Source organism: Notamacropus eugenii, chromosome 1 (genome assembly GCF_028372415.1).
Source record: "Notamacropus eugenii isolate mMacEug1 chromosome 1, mMacEug1.pri_v2, whole genome shotgun sequence".
In the NCBI taxonomy this organism is placed as follows: domain Eukaryota; kingdom Metazoa; phylum Chordata; class Mammalia; order Diprotodontia; family Macropodidae; genus Notamacropus; species Notamacropus eugenii.
In genome coordinates this window covers 214,183,481-214,208,594 of record NC_092872.1, presented here as the reverse complement: position 1 = coordinate 214,208,594, position 25,114 = coordinate 214,183,481, and the positions used below count along the sequence as shown (strand labels likewise).

At 47.7% G+C, this 25,114-nt stretch overlaps 1 protein-coding gene across 1 annotated transcript; it reads left to right on the top strand.

Annotated features, from left to right (window-relative positions):
• Window positions 1-1,479: 1,479 nt before the first annotated feature.
• RRP12 (ribosomal RNA processing 12 homolog) lies at window positions 1,480-23,840 on the top strand. The gene is made up of 34 exons (XM_072626589.1): window positions 1,480-1,719; window positions 4,064-4,293; window positions 5,239-5,322; window positions 5,711-5,787; window positions 7,377-7,482; window positions 7,776-7,892; window positions 8,576-8,714; window positions 8,919-9,046; window positions 9,933-10,031; window positions 11,142-11,233; window positions 11,835-11,946; window positions 12,246-12,343; window positions 13,116-13,230; window positions 13,993-14,135; window positions 14,381-14,502; window positions 14,594-14,658; window positions 14,758-14,920; window positions 15,256-15,410; window positions 15,714-15,781; window positions 15,970-16,063; window positions 16,640-16,798; window positions 16,979-17,059; window positions 17,204-17,309; window positions 17,636-17,743; window positions 18,016-18,173; window positions 18,891-18,982; window positions 19,191-19,346; window positions 19,440-19,606; window positions 19,836-19,949; window positions 20,165-20,214; window positions 20,883-20,955; window positions 22,519-22,580; window positions 23,028-23,110; window positions 23,265-23,840. The coding sequence occupies exons 1-34, from the start codon at window positions 1,581-1,583 to the stop codon at window positions 23,365-23,367; spliced, it is 3,858 nt and encodes a 1,285-aa protein (XP_072482690.1). The 5' UTR covers window positions 1,480-1,580; the 3' UTR covers window positions 23,368-23,840.
• Window positions 23,841-25,114: the final 1,274 nt, after the last annotated feature.

Below are 25,114 nucleotides of genomic sequence, written 5' to 3'. Positions count from 1 at the left end.
AAACTTACTGTAAAGTGCTATAGAAATAGATATTACTATTCTCAGTCCCAGATTTGCTACAGAGTAGCTATTTAAATGGGGGGGGGGTGTCAGTCATTTCTCTTCTCTGAGCCTCAGTTTCTCATTTGTAAAATGAGACCCTTTCAGGTCTGACATTCAATGATTTTATGACCTGGAGCCTTCTAGGATTCAGGGAGCTAGATTCAATGGCCCTGTCATAGCTAGCAGTTACTAACACAGAAGATTCTCTCAGAGAACATTGCAATGGAGATTAGCCAGAATCAGCAGCTCTCAAAGTATGATCCCTGGGAAGTCTTTTCAGGGGACCCTAAGGTCAAAACTATTTTCATAATAATACTAAGATGTTGTTCACCTATTTAAATATTCCTTCCTTTTCTTCTGTGTGAAGTCGGGTTTTCTTCACACACTTCAACCAAAACAAGATAATGAAAGCAGATTGAAAGCAGAGGCAGATATGAGAATCCAGTAGACATTAAAGCAATTTGCAAAAATATGTTAAAAAATGCCACTCTTCTCACTAAGTTTTTTTTTACCATTCAAAAATGTTTGTTAATGTATAATCTATAATAAATTGTTTCCCTTTCAAAGAGGGGCGAAGGAGGAAGGGAAAGAATTTGGAACCCAAAATTAAAAAAAAATAAAATGTTAAAATTGTTTTTACATGTAATTAAGAGCAAAAAAATTAAATAATTACATATATAAATATACAATAAAATAAAATAAATAAATATGATAATAAAATAAATAAAAAACATAATTTAAAGATATGTTACCACTTTATATGTATACTCGATCTCCTACTGCTTGCCTTCTCAATGGGTGGGGAAAGGGTGGGAGGGAAAGAAATTGGAACTCAAACTTTTTAAAAATAAATATTAAAATTGTTTACATGTAATTGGGAAATATTTAAAGAAATAAATAAAAATATATTAAAACCCAAAAAATTTATCTAAGTAGGTAATGCAGTGGATAATAACGCTGGGTCTGGAATCAGGAAGACTTATCTTCCTAAATTCAAATCTGGCCTCAGACACTGTGTGACCCTGGGCAAGTCACTTCACCCTGTTTGCCTCAGTTGCCTCACTGTAAAATGTATTTTTGCCAAGAAAACTCCAAATGGGGTCACGAAGAGCCGGGTAGGATTGAACAATCGTTTTTTCATTTCTAATACCGTATCGATAGCTCAGTCCTCCCTCAGACACGTCGTCTCTCTCTGACGGCCCGGTCTTTTTCGGCAAGGAAGGACGGACACACACACATCGACAGCCATACCCCACGTAAACAAAAGCTCCTTGAAGTCCTCGACAACGGGTCTTGAGACCCGAAAGTCTGAGAATTGCAGTTCAAACAATTTCTAAGATCTCTAAGACCTCCAAGGTCCAGACTCACAGAAACCGGATGTTGACGACTTCCACCATGGTAACCAGGGGAAAGGATCCGGAAGTGACTGGCCGGAAGCGGAAGTGAGGCGCTCGGAGCCGCACGTGGGTGCTGTGCGTGCCGGGGGCTTTGGCGAACGCCGCGGCGTCAGGAGCTGCTACCGCCGTGGGCCCCCAGCCATGGGGCGGTCGGGGAAGCTGCCGTCGGGCGCCTCCACCAAGCTGAAGCGCTGGAAGAAGGGACACAGCAGCGATTCCAATCCCGAAGGTCGGCGGCACCGGCAGGCCGCGCGCAGCCGCTTCTTCAGCCGGCCCTCAGGTAGCGCCGGCCCGGGCCGGGGCCTGGGGAGAGGGGATGGGTGTCCAGAGTTGGCCGCGGGTGGGCGGGGGCCTGGAGGCTGGGGGCCTGCGTTGGGGCGGGGCCTGAAGGGGCTCCGGGACTAGGGCCCTTAACTCCTCCCCCCGTGGGGTCCGAGAAGGGAATGCGGGGAGTCCAGGAACTTCCCCCCTTATGCTTCTTCGTATGTTCCTGTATAACTGGTGTCCGTAGTAATCGTGTTGTTCATTTTGCGCTTTAAAAAGCTGTCCTGAGAAGGGGCCGTAGGCGTCAGCGCGCCCTGGGGGGTCTTTGACCCGAGGAGGGCCGAGGAGTGCCCTAGGAGTCAGGCCTTGGTGTCCTGGGAGCATGTTTGGACAGAGATTGCGGGCCTCGTGAGGCTGAGTGGCCTGTGGGATCCAGGGAGGAGGGGGAGTGGGAAAAGCAAGAGTCACTCTTGAACCTGTGAGATTTAAGGAGGACTTTTAAAAAAGTCAATTTTTTTTCGCAGTAGAAGTCTTACGGATTACTGCTGGTGCTTAGGGTTGTCACTGACGGGGGAATTTTTGAGTCTCATTCCCAGCTGGATTCAACAAAGGAAGATGGGGAGGGAGAGAGGGCATTTTCAGCTTTGGAGACAAGCAAAGGCACGGAAGCAGGAAAATGTTTGGCCAACAAAGGAGAGAACATGTGTGAGAGAAGGCTAGAGACACTAATGTGGCAGTTGAGTGGTATTGGGAGAGAGGGTGGCATTTGGGCCAGATGGAAATGGGGAAAGTGCCTCCGTTCCTGTGGAAAAGCTTGGAAGTTTTGGAGCCATCAGTTTGAATGAAGCATAGGGTAGGGACATGTTAAGCTACTAATGGGGAGAGAAAATGTAGACGTAGAATTGACAGGATTCTGGCAACTGGTCAGGGCCATGGTTCTGAACTTTGGGTGTGTGTTTCATGTCAACCTCATTGGCAGTTTGATGAAGCCCAATAGCATTTTTTTAATGAGTAAAATACAAAGGAAACCAGTTACATAAAATACAATTATCACAATACTTTTTAAAAATAAATTTATGGACTTCAGATTAAGAACTCCTGAATTAAGGATAGGAGAGAGAAGAGCTAAAGATACCTTGAAGGTAAATTTTTAGCTTGGGTGATGGTAGAAATAATTGTACCAGTCATTCATTTAGCTAGATTTAGGTGTTAGGCTTTCAGCAAACACAGAGTATAGTCCCTGCCCTCAAAGAATTTACTTTCTGGGATGTAGGTTGAGGAGTAAATAAGGACTATCTGTACAAAGTAACTTCTGGGGGAAGAACTAACAGCTGGAGGGCCTGCTATAAAAGATGCAGTCTTGAAGGAAGTTGCACCTTCTAAGTAAGGAAGTAATCAATACATTCTAGCTAGAAGGAAATCCTGTGAAAGGTATGAAAACAACACAATTCCTGTTACATTACAATAGGGGAAGATATCATAGATAGGGAAGTGGGCCTAGGAGGGATGTTTTGAGCAGGGCTGCTGAGTGGAGCCATAGAATGATTGTTCGAAGCATCCTTTCTGTGCATGGTAGAGTTGATTTCATTACTATTCCCAGAGCAAAAGCAAGAAGTGACCAGGTGAGAGGGGGGACACATACAAAAGATGCTGTAGAGGTAAACTAGCCAAGACTTGGTGACTTGATTGAATGTAGGTGGTGAGAGGGGGGAAATTCAAGGATAATTCCTAGATTTGGAACCTAGGTGGCTTAAAGGATCATGATGCCCTTATTAACAGGAATTGTATGTGGGACTTCCAAATGGAAAATGTTATAAAAGCAGGATGCAGGAGAGGATGGGGATGGAAATGTAGCTGGATAGAAGTGGTTATTGAAGGCAGCAGATTGGATTGGATTGCTGAAGGAGGAGAGAGTATAAAAAGAAATGGGGAGCATCGGTGGCATTTAGTATATCTGGGAAGAAAGGAGCCAGTTGGGAGAGGAACAATCAAATCAAATGTCAGGAAGGGTTGTTGAGCAGAGTAAGATGCCACTGAGACCTTTAGAAAGATGATAATTGGAGGAAGTAGTTGGATTTTGTTTCATTAGTGACTTGAGAGCTGTTTCAGTAGGACAGTGGTGATAGAAGTCAGGTTGCAGGGGTGAAGAAATAAATAGTAAGGAAACAGAGAGAGCAAATGGAGCCATACTTGGAAAGAGTTTGGTGAAGAGGAAAAACCCAGTGACTTGGGGGGACAATGGCATGGTTGAAGGGAAAAAAAAATTATTTTTAGGATGAGAGACCTGAATATAGAGAGGCAGGGATTAAAGAAAGTCAATGACCTCTCTCTATAAAGATTAACCCTTTTCCTCTTCTCAGAAAAAAGCGATCTAACCGTCGATGCCCTTAAATTGCATAATGAGCTGCAAGCTGGGCCTCTGCCCTTGGCTAGGGAAGAGAAAACTCAATCCCTCATGGAGAATGAAGCTGGCTCAGTGCTCTCTGAGAAATCTTCAGGCACCTTCCTGAGTGGCCTTTCTGACTGTACCAACGTCACCTTCAGCAAGGTGCAGCGTTTTTGGGAGTCCAGCTCGGCTGCTCATAAGGAGGTATGAGTTGTAGGCCCTCTTAGGATCTGTGTTTCAGTATGACGTGTGAAGTTAGTTTGTTTGGTTTCTCAAACTCAACTTCAGGTCTTGATATCAACTGATTTTATTCGGCTTTGGTTACAAATTAATTTGTCTAGCACTGGTGAACTCTTGGTGGAGTTGAAAACTGATCCAGCCATTCTGGAGAGCAATTTGGAACTACAAAGGGCAACCAAACATGAATACCCTTTGATCCACTACTAAGTATGTGTCCCAAAGAGATCATTAAAAAAAGGGGAAAGGACCAACATATACAAAAATATTTATAGTGGCCCTTTTGTAGTGGCAAAATATTGGAAATTGAGGAGATGCCCATCAATTGGGGAGTGTCTGAACAAGCTATGGTATGTGACTGGAATACCATTATGCAGTACGAAATGATGAGCAGGCAGATTTCAGAAAAACCTGGAAAGACTTGTACAAAGTGATGCAAAGTGAAATCAGCAGAACCAGGAAACCATCTTAAATGACAGCTCTTCTCAGCAACACAGTGATCCAAGACAGGTACAAAGGACTCATGAAGGAAAATGCTGTCCTCATCCAGATAAAGACCTGATGGATTCTGAATGCAGATTGAAGCATATTTTTTTCACTTTATTTTTTTGGTTTTTTTGCTTTTGATCTGTTACTTCTTTCACAATTGTGACTAATATGGAGATGTTTTACATGATAGCACATGTATATCCTATATCAAATTACTTCCCATTTTTAGAAGGGGACAGGGAGGGAGAAAAATTTGGAACTTAGAATTTTGTTAGAATGAATGCTAAAAATTGTCTTGTCATGTTATTGGGGGAAAATATACTTTTAGAAAGGAAAAAGAATTAGTTTGTCCAGGAGAGAGGAGGGAAGTGTTTTTGGTGAGATGATGGTTTCTAATTTACAGATCCCTTCTCCTTCTCTTAGATCTGTGCAGTCCTGGCTGCTGTCACAGAAGTGATCCGTTCCCAGGGAGGAAAGGAGACTGAAACAGAGTATTTTGCTGCACTGGTGAGTTGGGGAGTTAATCGAATAGAAGCCCTATCTGTAGTTTGAACCCTAGCTGTGTCCCACATACTCCTTAACAGAACAGGTGTGAAAGTTGTAGCCTAGTGTTAATCTTGAGATATAAGAACAAAGAAGGGCAGCATTGTCCAGTGACTTTTCTGGTATTTGCCAGGTTATGTAAAAATTGCCATATTCTCTCTTCCTGAAATCTTGGGTGCCACTAGGCCCTGGAGCTCTCAAGAATAAGGACTAGTAAATGTTACCCCTGGGGCACGTGATGGCCTTCTCTTCTCCATATACTCTACCTCCCCTATATGCACACACATGCCATAATAAGCTATTCATCCAGTAGGCCAGGCTTCTGTTCACTTTATCCTTGATCTGTTCTCAGATGACCACAATGGAAGCCGTGGAGTCAACAGAATCTCTCGCTGCTGTGGTTTATTTGCTGAATCTGGTTTTGAAGCGGTAAGTACAGGGTCCTTTCCTAACCCCCAGATTTCTAGAAGCCAAAGACAGAGATGGAATGAGGAAGACTTTTCATATCACAATATTGAGCCCAGAATGACAAGAACTCCAGGCTGAGGAACGTTGGATATCAGTAACTTGGGTGAAGATTGGGTTCCCAAAAATGAGGCTGCTGTAGCATGGGGGGAAGAATAGCGAAGTATGAAGTTTTGATACCATGAAGGATCCTAAAGTTAAGTGAAGAATTGGGCCTGGAGGTGATCGTCAGAATTACCTGGTATTAGACAATAAAGCAGAAATAGCTCTCTGGAATAGAACAGATGTGCCAGGCATCCAGTTAAATATTATATACAAGGTGAATGGTTTGATAAACACATAGGGAATAACAGAAGGAAAATGAAAAATAGCTAACAAATGTCCTTGGGGAAATAATTGGCATTTAGGTGGGAAAGTGATTACCATTTGTCCCAGTGATTTCCAGCTGGATAATAGACAAACAGAAAATGAATTGAAATTGAATGAGATAATGACTTTAGTTGTGGAGAGGAGGTGTTTTTTTATTTCAGCAAACTGAAAGAATTAGGAACAAGATTGACGTATTTGACAATATAAAATTTGTGTGCAACATAAAAAACCTAATTAAAGAAAATGCTGAGGAAGATACATGTAGAAAAATATGACTGATTAAAAACCTGACACCTAAAATTTAAGGAAGTGGAAAAGGCATTGCAGTAACTCTGAGTACAGCTTGATTAAATGACCAAAGGATATGAATAGACAGTTTTTAAAAGAGGAAATAGATTGTTATTAATGGCTCAAAAGACCACTCATTTTCACTAATAATCAAAGAAGATACAAATCTAAACAACTGTTGAGTACCTTGTACCTCAACAAATTGGCAAAAATCATGAAAACTGACACAGCTCAGTGCTGGTGGCAGCATGGAAAAAACAGGCCTAGTCATTTACTGCTGGTGGAATTGAAAGTGCACAGAATCTTTTTGTAGAGAAGTCTGTTAGTACACAGTAAAAGTTACAAAAATAATCATACCTCACACCACTTGACTTAATAAGTCCAGTCTGGGGAATATGCATCAAAATTTACCAAAAGGCAAAAAAAGAGAGAAAGCAAGTTTTGTTCAGTATTCCTAGTAGCATTATATGTAATTACAAAGACTAGAAATCAGTTAAATGGCTAGCAGTAAGGGAATAGTTAAATAAATTGTGGTACACAAATGTAATGAACTGCTATAATTCAATTAAGACTCACAAATATGAGGAATTGAAGAAATAGGGGAAGAACTTGAGTGTTTCGAAGTGAGGGGAATCCACACTGATTCTAAGTGTATGAGAAGAAAAATTGATGATGGATAAGCCAGGATCCAGTGGGCATTTAAGGGAGTGACTGAAAAATTGTTATACTTTATCCAGTGAAATTAATTTATTTAAACATAGGTAGTTATTAATAAAATTTAGTTGATTTTATTGGTGTTAGGTATATTTTTATAAGGGTTATAAATAGAGTGGATATTAGAGTGGTAGAGGGATCAACTAAGGCTTGTTCACTGTTCTGTGCTCTCTTTTCCATAGGGTTCCCAGCCCTGTGCTCATTAAGAAGTTCTCTGATACCTCCAAAGCCTTTATGGATGTTCTGTCAGCTCAGGCCAGCTCTGGTTCCACAGCAGTGCTCCGATGGGTGATTTTTCCTGCTTCCATTCATTCTGTGGAGGGGATTTTGCTTTTGAGGAAATAGCAGAGGGAGGCTGTACAATACGGAAGTGGAGTTGGGGTGTGCAGTTTAGAAGGGGGATTCATATCCTTTGTTTGTCTGAGAAAGAAGGCTTTGAGATTCTTTTCCTACTCAGGTTCTCTCAAGAGCCTTGGAGCAGGACTTTGTTTGTGGATTGGGATGTTCTTCCCTGTGGGCTACCCATTCTTCATTGTGTAGCATCTGGGCAGGTGATACTAATGTTGCTGTGTCTTTCCAAGGTCCTGTCCTGCCTGGCCACCCTTCTACGAAAGCAAGACCTGACAGCCTGGAGCTACCCTGTTACTCTACAGGTTTATCATGGGCTGTTAAGCTTTGCCGTTCATGCCAAACCCAAGGTGAGCCTCTGGGCGGGTATGAGACAGTGTGGAAATTCACTCATTGCTCACTGATCTCCAAAATGCTTGAGTCTGGGTGTTTGGGAGTGAATCTGGCTGTAATTGGGGGTGGTAGAGGATTCTTCTCCTTTATCTTGATTGACTCCTTCAAGGGTCATATTTAATTGAGCTGATTTTTTTCCCTTTTTTTAAACTGTAAGACAGTTTAACATGTTATAACATGGAACCAAAATCCCTGGCAAACATGTCTCATTGCATAACCCAGGCAGTCTCCAGGGATGCACAAAGTACCAGTCCCACTTGAAACCTGGGAGGTATGAAAACTGAGAAGGTGTTCATTGGGGACATTGTAGGTATCTACAGGGTTTTCCCAAGGATTCATGGATAGTGTCTTTGCTGAAAAGACTCTAGATCTTAGAGCACCTTCCCTGAATCCCTTTTATATTTACAATAACAGCATATCCTGCGAATGTCTTCTCTTAAAATTTATAAATGATATTTTTCACTCTCCCAATGGATTGTCAACTCCTTGAAGGAAAGGACCATGTGTTCCTTAGCCTTCCCCATAAAGCGCAGTGCAGGACACCTAAAGAAACTCTCAGATCCCTGTTGGTTGATAGTGCCCCTTTAGGGTGCCAGTTGGGTACTAACCTGGCTTCCTCTACCCTGTTATTGTTTCCCAGGTCCGGAAGGCAGCCCAGCATGGGGTGTGCTCTGTCATCAAGGGCAGCGAGTTCCTCTTTGGAGATAAGCCCCCCACCCATCACCCAGCTGCCCCCTCCACTGCCAAGTTCTGTATCCAGGAGATTGAGAAGTCTGGAGGTAGAGCAGCCAAATCTAGGAAAGCCCATGTGACTTCCAGGGGGCCTTAGGAGCTAAGGGGGCAAGAAGGCAGTCCCATCCCTGGCAACTTGTCTCATCTGTCTGCTTGGGTTCAGGGAACCAGAGAAGAGTGATCCAAGCAGAAATAGAAAGAGAGTAGGGGTGTGAGGGGAGGAACTCTTCATTCTTCTACTTCTCTTCCAGGCTCCAAAGAGGCCACCACGACCCTGCATGTGCTTACCTTGCTCACTGAGCTGCTGCCGTGTTTCCCGGTGGGCATGGTGAAGAGTTGCAGTGAGACATTGCTGAGGGTCATGACTCTTAGCCATGTGGTAAGATGAGGACTCCCGGCCAAGGTGGGCCAGATCAGGGGTTCACGAGGGTGCCAGAAGAACTGGGCAGACGGTGTTCCCTCAGGAGCCCCTGGTTCTGGTCTTTGGCTTCTTGTCCAAGATTTCTTTACCACTAATGGTAAAGGACCTTGAAAGTTGTACCAGAGAAGGTTCAGCTGGAAGAAATCTGGGGGTGTTGCCCTGGAGACGGAAGAGATGCTGGTGGGATGGGAGGGCCATATTCAAGTGTTTGAATTGTGGAAAGGAATTAGACTTCCTTTTGACCTCAGTGAGAGGAGCTCAGTGATGGGTACAGGTAGCAGGGGACCAGAGTTAGGTCATTTAGAGGTGACTCGGCAAAGGCTCCGTGGCCACTGTGTGGGATGCAGAGGAGTAGTTCTTATCTGGCATCTCTGGGTTCCTTTCAGGTCTGAGATTAGGCGATTCTGCTTCAGTCAGAGTGAAGGAAACACTCCTGCTTACAGTGGTGTGCAGACTCAACTACCCTGAGGCCTCCCCTCACTTCTGATTATTGAATTCAAGCTGATTTCTCTCATCTCTTAATCTGAGACCTGAGATTATGGGCAGTCAGGCTTGTGATGGCAGAATGCCATAAAATGGCCCTGTCACACAACTGCATGATTTTATAGTGACTTCCTATATCTCTGAAGAAAACAGTGGGGGAGAGGGGGGAGAGATGTCCAGGGCACTGGTCCCGTTGATGTGCCCTAATTCTTTGTTCTTGGCCTGAATGTGACTCTAGTTGGTAATGAGGTCCTGGATCAGTGCCTGGGCTCTGCTTGCCAGCCCACCCCTCACTTTTCTGTATTGCCTGTTTCTCAATAGTCCCTGACTATTGGAGACTGAGCCTGTATGTCCTCCCCAGTTGGTGACTGCCTGTGCCATGCAAGCTTTTCACAGTCTCTTCCATGCCAAACCCAGTCCTGGCACCCTTTCAGCGGAACTCAATGCTCAAATTATCACGGTGAGGCTTGGGGGAGGTGGTTTTGGTCTTGGGTTGTTACCTTTGAGGAGTGGGCTAGGTGAGGAGGGTGATGGCAGCACTGTCACTCCAAAAGAGTTATGCAGAGAAGGAGGGCTTGCCTAGCAGCTAGTGTCATTGAGAGGAATGGCTTGCTCTAGAGGGTGGAGGGGCTGCCAGCCCAGAAGAATGAAAGGCACACTTGACTGGCCCTGACATCCAGGCAAAGGCTGGCAGACAAGGCTGCACAAACCATTCCTTGCCTTCTTGAGGAGGGGAAGGGGGCACTGTCTCCTAGACCAGAGAAGGTACAGGGTGTCCTTGAAATAGTCAAGGCCAGTCTTGTGGTATGAGGGAAACTGGTGTTGTCAGATGACCAGAAAGAACCTTTGAGGGAAAAGCGTGGGCAGCAAGTTTTACTAAGGAAACAGAGCATCCAGCCTGGTTATGAGGCCTTCACCTGAAATGAGAAAATGCCAGTGATCTTCCTGAATGTGAATCTACAGTCACTGCCTCATAGAATTTATTATGGCTTACAAAGTAGGAAGGGGCACAACTTTCATTTAAAAACACTTCAGTAGCCAGAAGAACCCAAAAGAACTTCTGAGAAGTTGTGGCAACATTAAATTTTGACCATACCAAGGGTTAGAGCCCAAGAGTTCTCACTTAGAGGAGTTCCCTCAGTGTATCTGGTCACGTGTGCATACAAACTTTTTAAAGTAAAGTTTCATTTTCCAAAGCAAGACAAAATTTAAAGTTATGCTTTTTAATGGAAACACTTTAAATGGATAAGTAAATGCGATTTACTAGTATTATTCAGATTTGTGGTTGGTTTCCTGAGATTAACATTTGTGCAACCTAATTACGAACCCTCTGTGTTCAGTGGCCAGTTGGTACCTGACCAGACCTAGAAGAACAGGTCTAGAATAGGCCCAGGTTGCCTTCAGCAGGCCCTTGGGTCTGCTTTGGTTCACACCCACACTTGAAATTGGCAACTGGAGACTTGGGGAGGAGGATTGATTAGTTTGGTGTGGCCATTCACCTACTCGTATTGAATTTGGGCTCATAGGCTTTTTGCCCTGATTTTATGAAACCTCATCTTGCTGTCTCTAGGCCCTGTATGACTACATTCCCAGCGAGAATGACTTACAGCCCCTGCTCGCCTGGCTTATGGTTATGGAGAAGGCCCATGCTAACCTGGTCAGGTAGGCGTGGGGGCCTCTCTCCAGGCATGCTTCCTCTGGAGAGAGGTGGGGGGTGGCGAGTTTGCAGAAAAGTCAGGTGAACTGAAGCTAGAGCCTTCTCCTGAAATGAAAACTAAGTGTTTTCCAGCAGTTGAAGTAGAAGAGGCAGATTGCCAGATCTTGTTTTGTCTGTATCACGTGTCTTGCCCATTAAATCTCTTGAGGAAATGGAGAGTCAGCTTAGGACAGGGGAGTGGGGAAAGATCTAGGTGGTGTTGTGCACCTGCACGTGCCAGCCCAGGAGTGTGGGCCCTTTGACGAAAAAGTCACTTGCTCTGTGGACATCACTGTTTCCTCGTCTTTGGGAAAGGAAAGGTCCCTTTTAGGTGTCAGAGTTCTATGATTTGACATTACTCTCCATTTCCATCCTTAAGAAAATGTGCTGGAAATGAGAATTTTTTAGAAGTGTTCAACAGAAGAGGAGAAGAAAGAAAGGGGATTAGATTAGAAAACTTTTTTGAGTTTTCTTCTAGTGCTCTGATTTTTTTGCTTGCTAAGGAACTGCTGGTTTCAGTCTCATAGGCCTTTGGGGCCCAGAAACATTGAAATTTTGTCTTTTCAGGTTGCAGCGGGACCTTGGTATGGGGCATTTACCTCGATTTTTTAGGGCTGCAATGAACTGTCTTCTTTCACCCCATGCCCAGGTGGCAACAGCTGCCACCCAGAGCCTCAAGGTATTCTTACTTGGGAGCTGCTGACCAGGGAGGGGGGTCTGTGATAGTGTAACTCAGAGCCTTCTGCCCTCATTGGTGTAGTTCATGGCTGTGATGTGGGTGATGACAGCTGGGTGGTGAGGGGTATTGCATACTGTCCTTGTCACTCGCCCAGACTCATACTTGACCTTTCTGCCTAAGCTGGGCCCCTTGGAAGCATCAAGATGGGTGGTTCGCCCCTCAGAGAAGGTGGGCATGTTGCAGGGATTGGCAGTATTGGTAACAGATGTCTGTTGACCGGCTCCTTGACTCTTCTCCAGCTGCTTCTCACAGAGTGTATCGCTCCCCATATGGCTGATATTGGCTCAGTGTCCTCTTCTGCCTCCGGGCCCCCACTGTACGTTGCCAAGATGTTCAGGTGAGAACACAGGAGTCATCCAAGGGTGCAGGGGTGTTTTATGGAGAAGCTTTTTTCAATGCATGTCTTGGCTGTGAATCTTCAGGGCTACTCTAGGAGCGCCCCATCCAGCCACAGATCTGTCCCTTTACTGTATCTCTCTCCCTTTTTCCAGTGTTAGAGAGAATGTACGTAACATGTGGCCATGCCAGCTATCCTTCCTCCTTCTTCTGCCCTGGCCAGAAATTGGCAAAAGAGAGGGAGGAAATTTAGAACGTTGGGATACTTGGTGTGTTTCATTTCAAGGCTTAGGATCCTCAAAATTCTGCCTATAGGCTATTCATTTAGTTGGCTTGTCTGAGATTGATTTATATTAAAGTTTTTCCTGAGTGTTCTCCTTTCTTCCTTTTGAACTTGATCCGTCAGATGGTCTGACCTAAGACTGGTTTCTCTAGGAAGGATGCCACACTTAGCAAGACAGTCTGTCAGGAAAGCCATTGATCCTGAGCCATTCTAGACACAGACTTTGGAAATCAGAACATAGCCCTTATTATTTTTCAAAATTCTTAACCTTAAATAAAGTGGGTATTTCCATATACAGACTAGAATAGGTAATGGGTCACACATGAGGTGAGGGGCCAGGGTGGAGGCTGTGGCTTTCCTCTTGGATGGTGTCTCCTGCTCCATTTCTTGAGCACTGTGACTCCTGCCAGACCAGCAGTGTCTGTATACCTACTGATCACTTGCCTGATATACTTGGTCCTTAGCTGACAAGTTGCTTATTCCTTGGCAGGACTGTGGAAGAAGGCCTGACATACAAGTTTCACGCAGTGTGGGACTTGGTGTTGCAGCTGCTACGAGGCTTTTTTGAGGCCTGTGGGAAACAGGCTCACCTCATAATGAGGAAGGTGAGTTGGTTGGATGCAGGCTGGGAGGGCTCTCTTGGGGCTGCTGTGTTTTAGTTCTCTTTCGAGTTGGGGAGCTTGGGTCATGTGTCCTTATAATGAGGACAGAGAGAAGAAACATAAAGGAGGTCTGCTTGGTTGTCTTAGCTTTGGATTCCTGACCTGATGGCTTTGATGTGGGTCAGAAAAGAGAAGAGATCCTCAGGAAGTCCCTTGGGTAGTGGAGATATCCTAGCTGGCTTGGCTGGGGACCTTGACTGCCACTAGGCTACCCAATAGGGATCAGAATTTAGGGAAACTGCAGAAAAACCCTGTAAGAGTGATAGGAACCTGGCTCCTTACAGGGGCAGCTTCTCTGGGAAATCATGGGGTGGGGAACCTGTGGCCTCAAGGTCATATGTGACCCTCTAGGACCTCAAGTGCAGTCCTTTAACTTCACAGAACGAATCTTGATAAAAGTATTTGTTCTGTAAAACTTGGATTCCATGGAAAGGCTACACCCAAGGCCACATGTGGCCCCGAACTCGCAGGTTCCCTACCCTTGTTCTAGGCCGTTCCAGTGACCAGGAGGCAATCTCCCTGTAAAACACCATTTGGAAGCTGGTGGGCAGCAGGGTCCCTGGCAGACTTAGCTGTGTAGGTGGTCATCTTCTGGCAGGGAGCAGGAGCAGGCGTGGCAGGGTCCCTCTTATCGGCTACTGGAGCAGGCTTCTCTTAGTGGCCGTTGTGACATGTCTCTTCCTTGTATTTCTCCTCTTTATCAAGTGCCTTCAGTCCCTGTGTGACTTGCGCTTGTCCCCACACTTCCCTCACAAGCTGGCTCTGGACCAGGCCGTGGGGGCCGCAGTGACCAGCATGGGCCCTGAGGCTGTACTTCAAGCTGTGCCTTTGGAGATCAATGGCTTTGAGTGAGTGTGGCACTGGAGGTGAGGGAGGGTGATGAAGCAGGGCCCCCAGCCAGGGGAGATGCCCATCTCTGCCCAAAGGCTTCCCATAATCCTCTCTGTGCCGCTGCTCAGTTCAGAGTGTTGTTCACTAACCCTGATACCAGCCATGTCAGATTCATTTGGAGGCCTGGTCCCTGTTGTGTTTTCTGCCACCTACCTGTCAGTCTTGGTTTCATGTAGTTGGGGTACTCTGTCTTTCTCCTCAGAGAGAGTCTGGATTTTCCTCGGAGTTGGCTGCTTCCTGTGATTCGTGATCATGTCCATAACACACGGCTGGGCTTCTTCACAAGTTACTTCCTGCCCCTGGCGGCTACACTGAGGAGCAGAGGTAACAGCCCTCCCTCTGAGGGGCAGGCTTGTTATCTGATGGACTTGGAAGGGTCAGCCGGGATCACACAGCCTCGTTTTTCCTACTATAGCTACAGAACTGGCCCAGGAGGGGAGGACAATGGAGTCCAAGATCTATGACACACTTCAGTGGCAGGTGAGGTGCAAATGGTCCTCCAGGGCTGGGGCTGTGGGCTTGGGAAGCAGGAGAAGCCACTCCTGAGGGTGATGCCATTTCTCTTCCTGCCCTCTCCAGATTTGGACTCTGCTGCCTGGATTCTGTACTAGGCCCACAGATGTGGCTGTCTCCTTCAAAGGGATTGCGAGGACCCTGGGCACGGCCATCAGCGAGCGCCCAGATCTGCGGCTCACGGTGTGCCAGGCGTTGCGCACACTTATCACCAAGGGCTGTGAGGCAGGTATGGTTTCTGCCTCTCAAGCCAGTGACTTGGGCTGACCTGTCCTTTCCAGAAAGCCTGTCTTCCCAGGCAGCTCCCTTCTGCCCTTCTCCACACAGGTCCATGCCTGTGTTGGCATCTGAGTAATCAGTGAGCTTCCCAGAAGTGCAACGCGCTGCCCCTGCTTTCCAGGAGCATTAGGGGTTCCTGGCCTTCTGGCCTGCCCTGGGTGTTTGCTCATTTCTGCAGTGTCACCCTCTGGAGGAGGGGGCCCAGGGCTCCAATCCAACAGGCCTTGGAGCTTAATGAAGCTCCTCCTTTTCCCTCTTTGTGCTTGGGAATGTTCTCTGGAGCAGAAATGGACCGTGCTGAGGTGAGACGCTTTGCCAAGAACTTTCTGCCCATACTCTTCAATGTGTACGGACAGCCTCTGGCGGATGGAGAGAGCGCTGCTCCCCGGCGAGCTGTGCTGGACACCATCAAGACATACCTCACTGTCACAGAGACAGAGGTGAGTGTGGTCTGAAGGACCTTGGAGGCCTGGGTGGGCAGGCTGGAGGAACAAAAGGGGAAATGTCTGAGGGGAGGTGGTGTGAAGGCAGTTCAGAAGTCAAGAGCTATCTTCACCCATTTGGGCCCTGCCAGAGCTTGGGGCTCCAGGTGGCCAGATAATGCTGGTGGCATTTCTGGGCTAGGCTCTGCTTTCAAAGCAGTTGCAGGTAGATCATGTCAGGGTTAAGGCTAGGTTGGGAGCTGTGAGGGGGGGTATGGGGAGCCTGGCTCCTCAGTATTTCATTTCTCTATGGATCTGCAGCTGGTGAATGGCTTCCTGGAGAAAGCCAGTGAGAAAGTGCTTGATCCTGCCAGCTCGGACTACACCAGGTAAGCAGGTTGGGCTGATGGGTATGCACCTTCTCCCTTAGGCCTCCAGGAGCTAGAAGCCTGAGGCTGGGCAGGGAGCCTTGGAGTATGAGAATTGCTGGCTGGCCAGGGGCCTCCTTCTCTTCCTCTGCCTTCATGTCAGCTAGCCCTAGACCTACACACTGACTGTGTCTCCCCTGCCTGAACAGACACTCTATCCTTGACCTGATTGTGGCCATGGCACCTCATGCTGATGAAGCGTCTATCAGCAGGCTGTATCATACAATCTGCCCCTACCTGGAGGTGAGCTTCTGCAGGACCAGGCGGGGTGAGGCGCAGAGCCCCCCGATTCATGCTGGGGGAGGAGGGGAGGCATAGGAGCCTTCAGACCATGCTTGTGTCTCGAGAGAGAAGGGGGTTCCCATGGGAAGGAAGGGAGCAGCAAAATTAGATTGTGTTATGGAAGCACCATGAAGATTGGCCTTTTCATCAACCTTTAATTACTATATTTTGACATAATAGACATTTGCAACACCTGAATTCCCCTAAAAAGTATACTTTTTGAGAACAGTAATGACAAGACTGCCAGGTAGTACGATTGCAGCTGATAGCACCATGTCACTTAACAGAAAGGGAGAACCTTAGTGGTGGGATGGTTCTCATGTTCTCCTTTGAATTGGACCCGCATTTTCTCCTCCTCATGTTGTAGTCATTTCATAAGGTTTTTGGGTTCTGCTTTCTTTATTCTGCATTACTCCATAGTTACGATCCAGTAATGGTCTGTTATTCATATGTTATATGTAGTTCAGCAGTTGGGGAATATCAGAACAGACTGGTAAATGTTCCCCATTTCTGACCTGCCCATCCATTCTACTTAAGAGTAAGGAGCACACCATGCAGAAAAAGGCCTACCGGGTGCTGGAAGAAGTGTGTGCCAGCCCGGAGGGTCCTGGAGAACGCTTTGTTCGGAACCACCTGGGAGACCTGAAGAAAAGCCTCCTGGATTCCCTTCGGAGCACTGCCTCCCCAGCTAAGAGGGTGAGAGACTTGGGGGTTTTGGGAGAGATGGGAAGGGATGGGGTGCCCTTAGGGGTAGGGCAGAGGGCCACTCCATACAAGGAAACCAACTTGGGGCAGTTCCTGTTGAGACTCCCAGCCACTGTCTAGGAGCTGGGGGCAAAGCCAGGCATTCTCCTCACTTGCCTTCCTCTCCTCTAGCCCCGTTTGAAGTGCTTGATCCATATTATAAAGAAACTGACTGCGGAACATGAGGAGTTCATCACTGCCCTGGTTCCTGAGGTAGGGCAGTGAGGAGTTGTGGGGAGGGGTGACCCTGGAGCGTGGCCCAGCAGCAGGCCAGACACACGCCGATGGACTCCTCCAGGGCCCAACTGGCCAAAGAGCTGTGGTGGCCGTGGGCTGACCTGTAGGGGTCTGCTGCAGGTGATTCTGTGCACCAAGGAGGTGTCAGTGGGAGCTCGGAAGAATGCCTTTGTGTTGCTGGTGGAGATGGGACGTGCTTTCCTTCGATTTGACTCTAATCAGGAAGGTGAGCAAGGCCCTGTTCAGCTCTAAAGGGTCTGGGCCTGTCGGCTCAGCTGGGAGTGGATCTTAAAAGCATCCTGGCTTTTCCTCGGGTGTCATCTTGGAAACTCACCTGAGCTCTTGGCTCTCATGGAAGACAAAGAATAGGAAGCTTCCTGTTCACTCTGGTCCCACAGCGTCCAAGGGTAGAGGCTTGAGGCTGCTTTCTTGGCCAAAACACCTTCACACAGAGTTTTGCCTCTGGGTCCATGGGGACACCTGAACAGGAAGGAGGATAGTTTGTGGACACTCACATGGAAGATGATTGCACTCTGCTTTCTGTTGTCGCAGCTGCTTTGCAGAGGTACATGCTCCTGATCTATCCTGGCCTCGCAGGCTCTGTCACCATGATCAGCTGCAGTGTCCTGGCCCTCACCCACCTCCTCTTTGAGTTTAAAGGTAAGGACTGTTTTATAGACTGCTACTGATGGATAGAGCAGAAGAAAGCAAGGAAAGGGCAGGGGTGAGTAGAATGTGGTTTCTACCTCAGTGATCTCTGGAGCATAACACCAAGTTCTCTCCCCTCCAACTCATTCAGTGAGTTGGGCTTCTGACTGTTGTGTCTCCCAGATGGTTCAAATTTTCCAATCTCCATTCTCCCCATGGAAGAGGAGGTGGTGAGTGGGGAGGGGAACGGATCACTGACCTGTATATGGGGGTCTTTGCTGTAGGTCTGATGGGAACAGACACCATAGAGCAGTTACTGAAAAATGTGTGCCTGCTGCTGGCCTCCCGTACCCGAGATGTGGTCAAGTCTGCCCTGGGCTTCATAAAGGTGGTGCTCCTGGTTATGGACATGACGCACCTGGCCAGGCACCTGCAGCTCATGGTAAGTGCCAGCACAGGCATCATGCTGATCCAGCTTGGGCAAGCCTCAAACCAAGCCTTGGGGTCCTGGCCTCCCTGTAAGCTCTGAAGGGGCCGCTTGGGCCAGCTTCTGTTCTCCCTGGCACCAGGAAGCTGCGGTAGTTGTCACCCACTAATGCTGGAGAAGGTTTGGAAGAATCATCCTCTATTTGGTCCCTGGACAGTCTTGCCTTCTTTGGGCATCTCATGTCCCCTTCTACCACTGCCCGTTGTTGTCACAGGATGGCAGAATGTTAGGCTCAGAACAGATTGATCCTGCCATCTTATAGATAAGCATAGCAGGCCCAGAGGGCCAGTTAAGTGACTTAGGATCACAGGACCAGAATTCTGTAGCAGAAATGAGCACAGTGTGATACAGAACATAAAACACAGTGGGTACTCCAAGGAGGCCGAGGCAGGCAGGGCAGGCTTCATTGAGGGGGCAGACCTTGTGCTCAGCTAGAGAAAATGGACAGAGAACTTGGGGTACCTTCCAAGCCCCTGAGGCAGTAGGTCGTCTTTAGTAGTGCCTGTTAATGATGGGCCTATAACAGCAGGTTAAAAGGCACCTTTAGTAGAGTCTCTGGGTGAGGGTTTGAGAATCAGGAACATGAGTGTCTCAGAACTGTCCACTTGTGGTCTTGGTTGCCTCTTGGCTTACTGCTGCTCTGACTGTAACTTCATGTTCCTGCCATAACAGATGGAAGCTATCGGGAGCCTGACTGATGACATGCGCCGGCATTTCCGAATGAAGCTCAGAAACCTGTTTACTAAATTTATCCGCAAGTTTGGGTCAGTAAGGATGGATGGGTTGGAAGAAGGGACCAGAGAGGGGCTGCAGGGGAAGTAAGGTGAACATGGAACCCCTGTCACTGTGGAACCGAGGCTTGCTGCCCATGTCTCAGGGGGCAAGGGAGCAGATGAGGTTCTGCATCTGAGCTGTTTCCTCGAGGGCACCAGGTTTGAACAGTGACTGACCTGCCTTCCTTTGCACCCTTAGATTCGAGCTGGTGAAGGGGTTGCTCCCTGAGGACTACCACAAAGTCTTAGTGAATATCCGCAAAGCGGAGGCCCGGGCCAAGAAGCAGCGGGCTTTGCAGCAGGCGTCTGTGGAGGAGGAAGACAAAGATGGCTCTCCTCAGGTCAGAGGAGACAGGTAAGGCTGCACCCAGCCCCAGCCCTCTTGCCAAGGACATTGTGACCAGTTTTAGGCAGGGAATGGGTCATATCCTTCCTTCCCTCTGTCTAGCATTGAAGAGATTTTGGCTGACTCAGAGGATGAGGAAGAGGATGAGAAGGCAGGCAAGGGCAAGGATCAGAAGCTGGCACGGCAGAGGAGCAGGGCATGGCTGAAAGAGGGAGGTGGAGATGAGCCCCTCAACTTCCTGGATCCCAACGTGTCCCAGCGAGTCCTAGGTAAGGAGAAGAGGCCTGGCCTGCCATGGCCCCGTCACTTCCCAGGGCCTGGGCAGACGCTGCCAGGTAGACCAAGGCCTCTCCTTCCTGATAGCTAACCTGGGTAGAGGGCAGAGCCCCCTCTGCGGGGGTGGAGCAACTGGGGGGGGTCAATGATGTCAGGGAAGAGACTTCTTATGTCTGTAGTTTGTCTTCACTCCTCCCCCGCCTGTACACACTCTCTCTTAAGCCACACAGCCCAGTGGAAAACCGAAGAGGAAGGACCATAACTTCAAACTCAGTGCAGATGGGCGTCTGATCATCCTAGAGGAGGAGGAGCAGGAGGAGGAAGATGGGGCGAAAGGTGTGTGGAGTGGTCAGCACAGCTGAATCACCTGAATGTGGCTGCCAAGCAGCCATTCCCCCAAGCAGAGTCCCTGCCCTCCCTCCCTCCCTTCTCTTCACCTTGGATTAGGAGGGAGTGGAGAGGGAAGGAAGGAGTATAGGGGGGGACACGCAGCCCCGTGAGACATCAAGGCAGCCCCCAGCTCTGAGATACCGCTTGTTTTTTGGCCCCAGGTGCAGATGAGGAGCTGACTGACCTCAGACAAGAAGTGCGTGTGCTGAGCGTGAGTGTCATTGCCATTGCCATGCGGGCACCTCGGATTTCCTCCCTAAACTCAGGCACAGGCTCTGCTCTGAAGCCTGGACTTGGCTGTAGCGGGGTGGGCCAGCACTGTCTGGAAGCTCCAAATGTTGGGGGCCATGGGTGTGCTTAGCCTTTTATGACTGTCAGTTCTGCAAAGGCCACTATGCCAAGAGGGTGGAGTTGTGCCAGGATTCAGACCCCAGAGTCCCTGACTCCTAATCCAGTGCACATTCCACTGAACCCCCTGCCACTTCCATTGCCTAGCATCAGATCGACTGACTTGGTGGGAGGAGGGATGGGCAAACTGAAAGTTCTGGTGTGTTTTCAGAGGGGGTGGAGGTTGGCCCTCTGTCCCATTAAGAACAAGGCAGAGAATGCAGCTGTCTTCAAAAGGCTCTCCACTGCCTCATGCTCCCCATCTCTGAAGGATACCTCCCCTTTTTTTTGTGTAGATCTTGTATGTTATGTGGTTGTTTACATACTGTGTCCCCCAGTAGACTCTGGGTTCCTTGAGGGCAGGATTTTGGTTTTCCTTTCTATCGCCAGTGCTTAGCCCGTGGCCTGGCACCTCAGAAATGCAGAGGAAATGTTTGTTGACAGACTCTTGTGGTGGGTGCTGGTCATACTTATTCTCCTCTGTATTCACAGAAGAAAGCCCGGAAACTCAAGCTTTGGCAGAACCGTGATGAAGAAGAACCAGAGCCCCTAGCCCAGTACAAAGGTGAGAATACCTTGACCCTGCTCTGCTCTGTCCAAGGGCAAGAGAACAGCTCCCCTTACCTGTGTAGGGGTAGTGAGAGAAGGTCAGTGCAGATATTGGAGACAGACGAAGGGCTGCGAGATAGAAAGAGCGAGGCAAGTCCAGCCTTATCCCTGCTGAGGCTGACCATGGCACTCTCAGACCACCCTTGTCCTGTTCATGGTACAGCTCCTAGGAGTGAGAACTGCCGTCCTTGGCATGAACCTTCGGGCAGCTAGGCATCCCCTTCCCATGATGCCGCTAGAGGGAGACGCCCAGTGTGTGAGGTTGCCACAAGGAGCTCAGCCCATTCCCTGTTTGGCTCCTGGTTCCTCAGGTGCTGTGGCTGAGCGTACAGAGTGCTGTTGTTCGTCATTGTTCAGGTCTTGCTTCCTCTTTACCTTAAGTTAGAATTTTAGGGATGTTCGGTTCTTGTTTCTTAATAAACTCATGATATAGCCGAAGCAGGGCTTGAGAATAGCCATTAGAAAATGATTGCTGAGTCAGGCCCCCTGCTGCCACTGACCCTACATGGGTCACCCTTCTTCTCAGGGCCTTGGTTTTCTCCATTTGTAAAGTGAGTGGGTTGGCCTGGTGACCTCTGGGATCCCATATGGCTTGGGAATTGAGGATTCTGGGATCCCACACAGCTTCTTCCAGGTGCCAGACTGAGGTCTGATCCTCTTTAAAGGGATTCTGTGGGCTGGGCTGTGGTGCATGGTGACTAATCCTGAGTTTCTAGAAAGTGGATGAGCCACTGACCCCATGGTGTAGGATAAATCATTGGGTGAAACGGAGGGCCTGAGAGGGGAGCAGGTCTTGTTCTATGCTCTCCACAGAGTAAGAGGCAGAGCTGGGACTCAATCCCAGGCCCTCTGATTGGAGGGAACAAGCATCTATTAAGCACCTCCTGTGTGCCAGGCACTGTGCTAATCCTTTACAGATATTACCTTCATTACCTCACAGCAGCCTGGGAGGTAGGTGCTGTTATTGTTATTTTAAGGAAAAGGAAACTGGCAGATGGGTGAAGTGACTTGCCCAGCGTTACTCAGCTGCTAAGTGTCTGAGGCCAGGTTTAATCTTGGGTCCTCCTCACTCCAGGCCCAGGGCCTCATCCTTTGTGTGGCTGGCACACAGTTGTTTCCTTCTAAATCACCACCAGCTGTGCCTACCCCACACAGTAGTTATGAGGATCAGAGATGATCCTGTGCTTTGGATACCCAGGCTTCGTACAGATATGAAGTGCTGGGGTTGATCAGAATTTCGAAGGGCAGAGAATCTGTTTAATGATGGTCACTGGCAGGTATTTGGGTTTTTGGCTTTTGTTGGTGTTTAGAAGAGCAGGTTGTAAAAATGGTGGTTCTGCGTCAACAAAGCATGGTCTGCTCCTCAGTCAAGCCTCCTTGTTCGTCTTTAGTTCTTAGGGGCCAAGTAGCTGTCCTCTTTGTGCTGAGCCCTCAGCAGGCTTCTCCTTCTGAATCCAGCATCTGGGGAGAGGCGGCTGCTCTGACTTTGTAGTCAAAGATACTCTTGTTCCCTTTCCAGCCGGAGGTTCTGGAATCCACCGCCCACTAACCAAGAAGCCTGGGGCTGATTATAAGGCCAAGGTAAGAGCTGCTAATGGACAGCATCCATTGGTGCTAGATTCAGGGTAAGTGAGGTTAGAGAAGGAGAAGGGAGGACTGTAATTCCTTTCATCTTCATGCACCATTGACCTCATCACCTTGCTTGGACAAAAGTCACTGCCAAAGTGCAAGGGTGGCGAGGGGGTACCCTTCAAGTCTGGGTTCCTGAAAGTGTTTTACTTAGCTGGAGAGTAAGAGGGAAGGGAGGCCGGGGTGGGGGCAAAAGGCTCTTGAGTCCTGACACAAACAGAAGGGAGAGGACCTGTGTGTCAGGCTGAGAGCTGGAAGCCCAGGGGTCATTCTGAGCAGTAGGGGAAGCAGTGTCTGTGCCTTCCAAGTCCTGAAGTGGGCAGGAGGTCCAGGCAAGGCTGGAAAAGGGGTCACAGGCTGACTCTGGCCCCCAATGTCTATTTGTCTTTGGCTGAGCAGAAAGGAAGAGGCGATGTGAAAAAGAAAGGTCGCCTTGACCCCTACGCCTACATCCCCCTGAACAGAGCCAAGCTTAATCACAGGTATGGCCCAGCAACCAGATGGGCTGGGTGGGTGAGGAGGGTGGGAGATGAGCCCTTGCCTCTGAAGACCTTGATAATTGAAGGAAGAAGACAGGGAGCAAACAGACTTTCAGCAGTGAGTGAGGAACTTGTTTATGTGTGCTTGGCTTTTCAGGAAAAAGGCAAAGATGCAAGGGCAGTTTAAGGGCCTGGTGAAAGCTGCCCAGCGTGGGGCGCAGGCCGGGCACAAGAACCGAAAGAAGAAGCATAGGTCCTGAAGGCCCAGGATCTTTGGGGGCCACTGTCCAAGCCTTATTTCTGCCAACTGTGGAGTGTCCTGACTTTGACCTGACAGGACTAGAGGCGGATTCCAGGGACTTCCAAGGCCTGAGATGGCCTGGGACCTGGTAGGGTATACCCTTGGAGGAATCCTTTTCCTTGCTGGTATCCAGGAGAGTGGTCTGAGTGTTCTTTGAATCAGGTTCATGCAATGACTCTATATATCGTTGAAAGGGCCAAGGGCCCTAGACCACAGGTGATGCTGCCAGGGAATCCATTAGGTGGGTTCCGGTAGGCGAAGCTGCCTGAATTCTTGGGGACACTGTTTTTCTGATCAGACTAAAGCTGTTCAAAGATACCTCAGTGTTGGGGCAGCGTGTGTGTATGTGTGGACGTGTGCTTTGGTGGTCACTCGTTGACCAGAAAACTGTACTACCCTGCACTGATGTGCATTAAATTTGGGTTTGCTGAATACCTTGATAAGAATTGCTTTATTTTTTTAATCACATACTTTTTTGTTACTATTTATTTTGACCCAGCAGATACAGCCCAACAAACAGTACTTTCATTCTCAAAGGATAGTTAAACAAAGCCATCTAAAAGAGGGATTACAAGAGGAAGGAAGAAAATTGCATTTAAGATAAGGTACATGAAACATCTGGGAGTTAAGTCACCTAGACAAAGACAGGTCTTAAATACACACACATAGCTGTTGTGACCCATAAAAGTGTAGATAACTGGAGAGAGAAAGAGTCAGACTTGTACGTACTGTACCAGTCTTCCCAGGGGGATTATTTGTAGAAGTAGATAAAATAATTTTAAAATCCATTTGGAAGATTAAAAGATCAAGCATACCAAAAGAATAGAAAGGAGGGGGTCTTGGCCTTAGCAAATGTGATAGTCTGCTATAAAGTAATTTCCAGAACAGCCTGGTGCTGAACAAAATAGAGAAAAATGTGTCAGCAGAGTAGACAAGAAAGTGGTGGTATCCTTAATAGGGTCATGAGGTCAGTGAACTCTGTAATAGCGGATAGCATTCATATAATGTTTTATATATGCCAGGCACTGTGCCATGCACTTGTTTATCTCATTTGGTCCTTCCAACAACCCTGGGAGGTGGGTACTACTTTTATACCTGTTTTACAGGTGACCCAACTTAGGCAAACAGAGGTTAGGTGACATGTCCAGGGTCACACAGATAGTAAGTATCTGAGGCCAAGTTTGAACTCGTTCTTCCTGACTCCAGGCCTGGGTGCTAAACCTGCAGTTCCACCCAGCTCCACCCACAAGGTCACAATCTGCAGGGGAAATCCCTCTATTCACCAGCACTATCTGGGAAAACCAACCATGGAGTCTGGTGGAAATTGGTTTTAGATTAAAATCAAAATGCCACAATGAATTCTAAATGGATAAATGACCTATTTTTTTTCAAACTACACTTAAGCAAAATTAGAAAACAACTTAGGTCTTTCACAATTTTAGGTTAAAGAAAAATTCATGGCAAGATAGGATCATAAAGCACAAAAGGGTTGATCTCATTTGTATGAGATTTTTAAGCTTTTGTACAAAAATCAGTGCAGTTACAAAGATAGATGTGAATTGGAGAAAAATCTGAGCGTTAAGTATCCAGTAAACATTTCTACCATCTCTAGAGAGAATGTATGTGAATCTCTTAAGAGCCATTCCCCAGTAGATAGCAGGCCAAAAGATAGGGAAGCATCAGTTATTAGCCAAAAAGCAATTGGG

What these genes read in the sequence shown, in the direction of transcription:
- RRP12 (XM_072626589.1), top strand. Translation starts at nt 1,581, where the DNA reads ATGGGGCGGTCGGGGAAGCTGCCGTCGGGCGCCTCCACCAAGCTGAAG. An exon ending in CTGCCTCCCCAGCTAAGAGG is followed by an intron (nt 16,799 to 16,978) that starts GTGAGAGACTTG and finishes CCTCTCCTCTAG; the next exon opens with CCCCGTTTGAAGTGCTTGAT. An exon ending in GGGCTGATTATAAGGCCAAG is followed by an intron (nt 22,581 to 23,027) that starts GTAAGAGCTGCT and finishes TTGGCTGAGCAG; the next exon opens with AAAGGAAGAGGCGATGTGAA.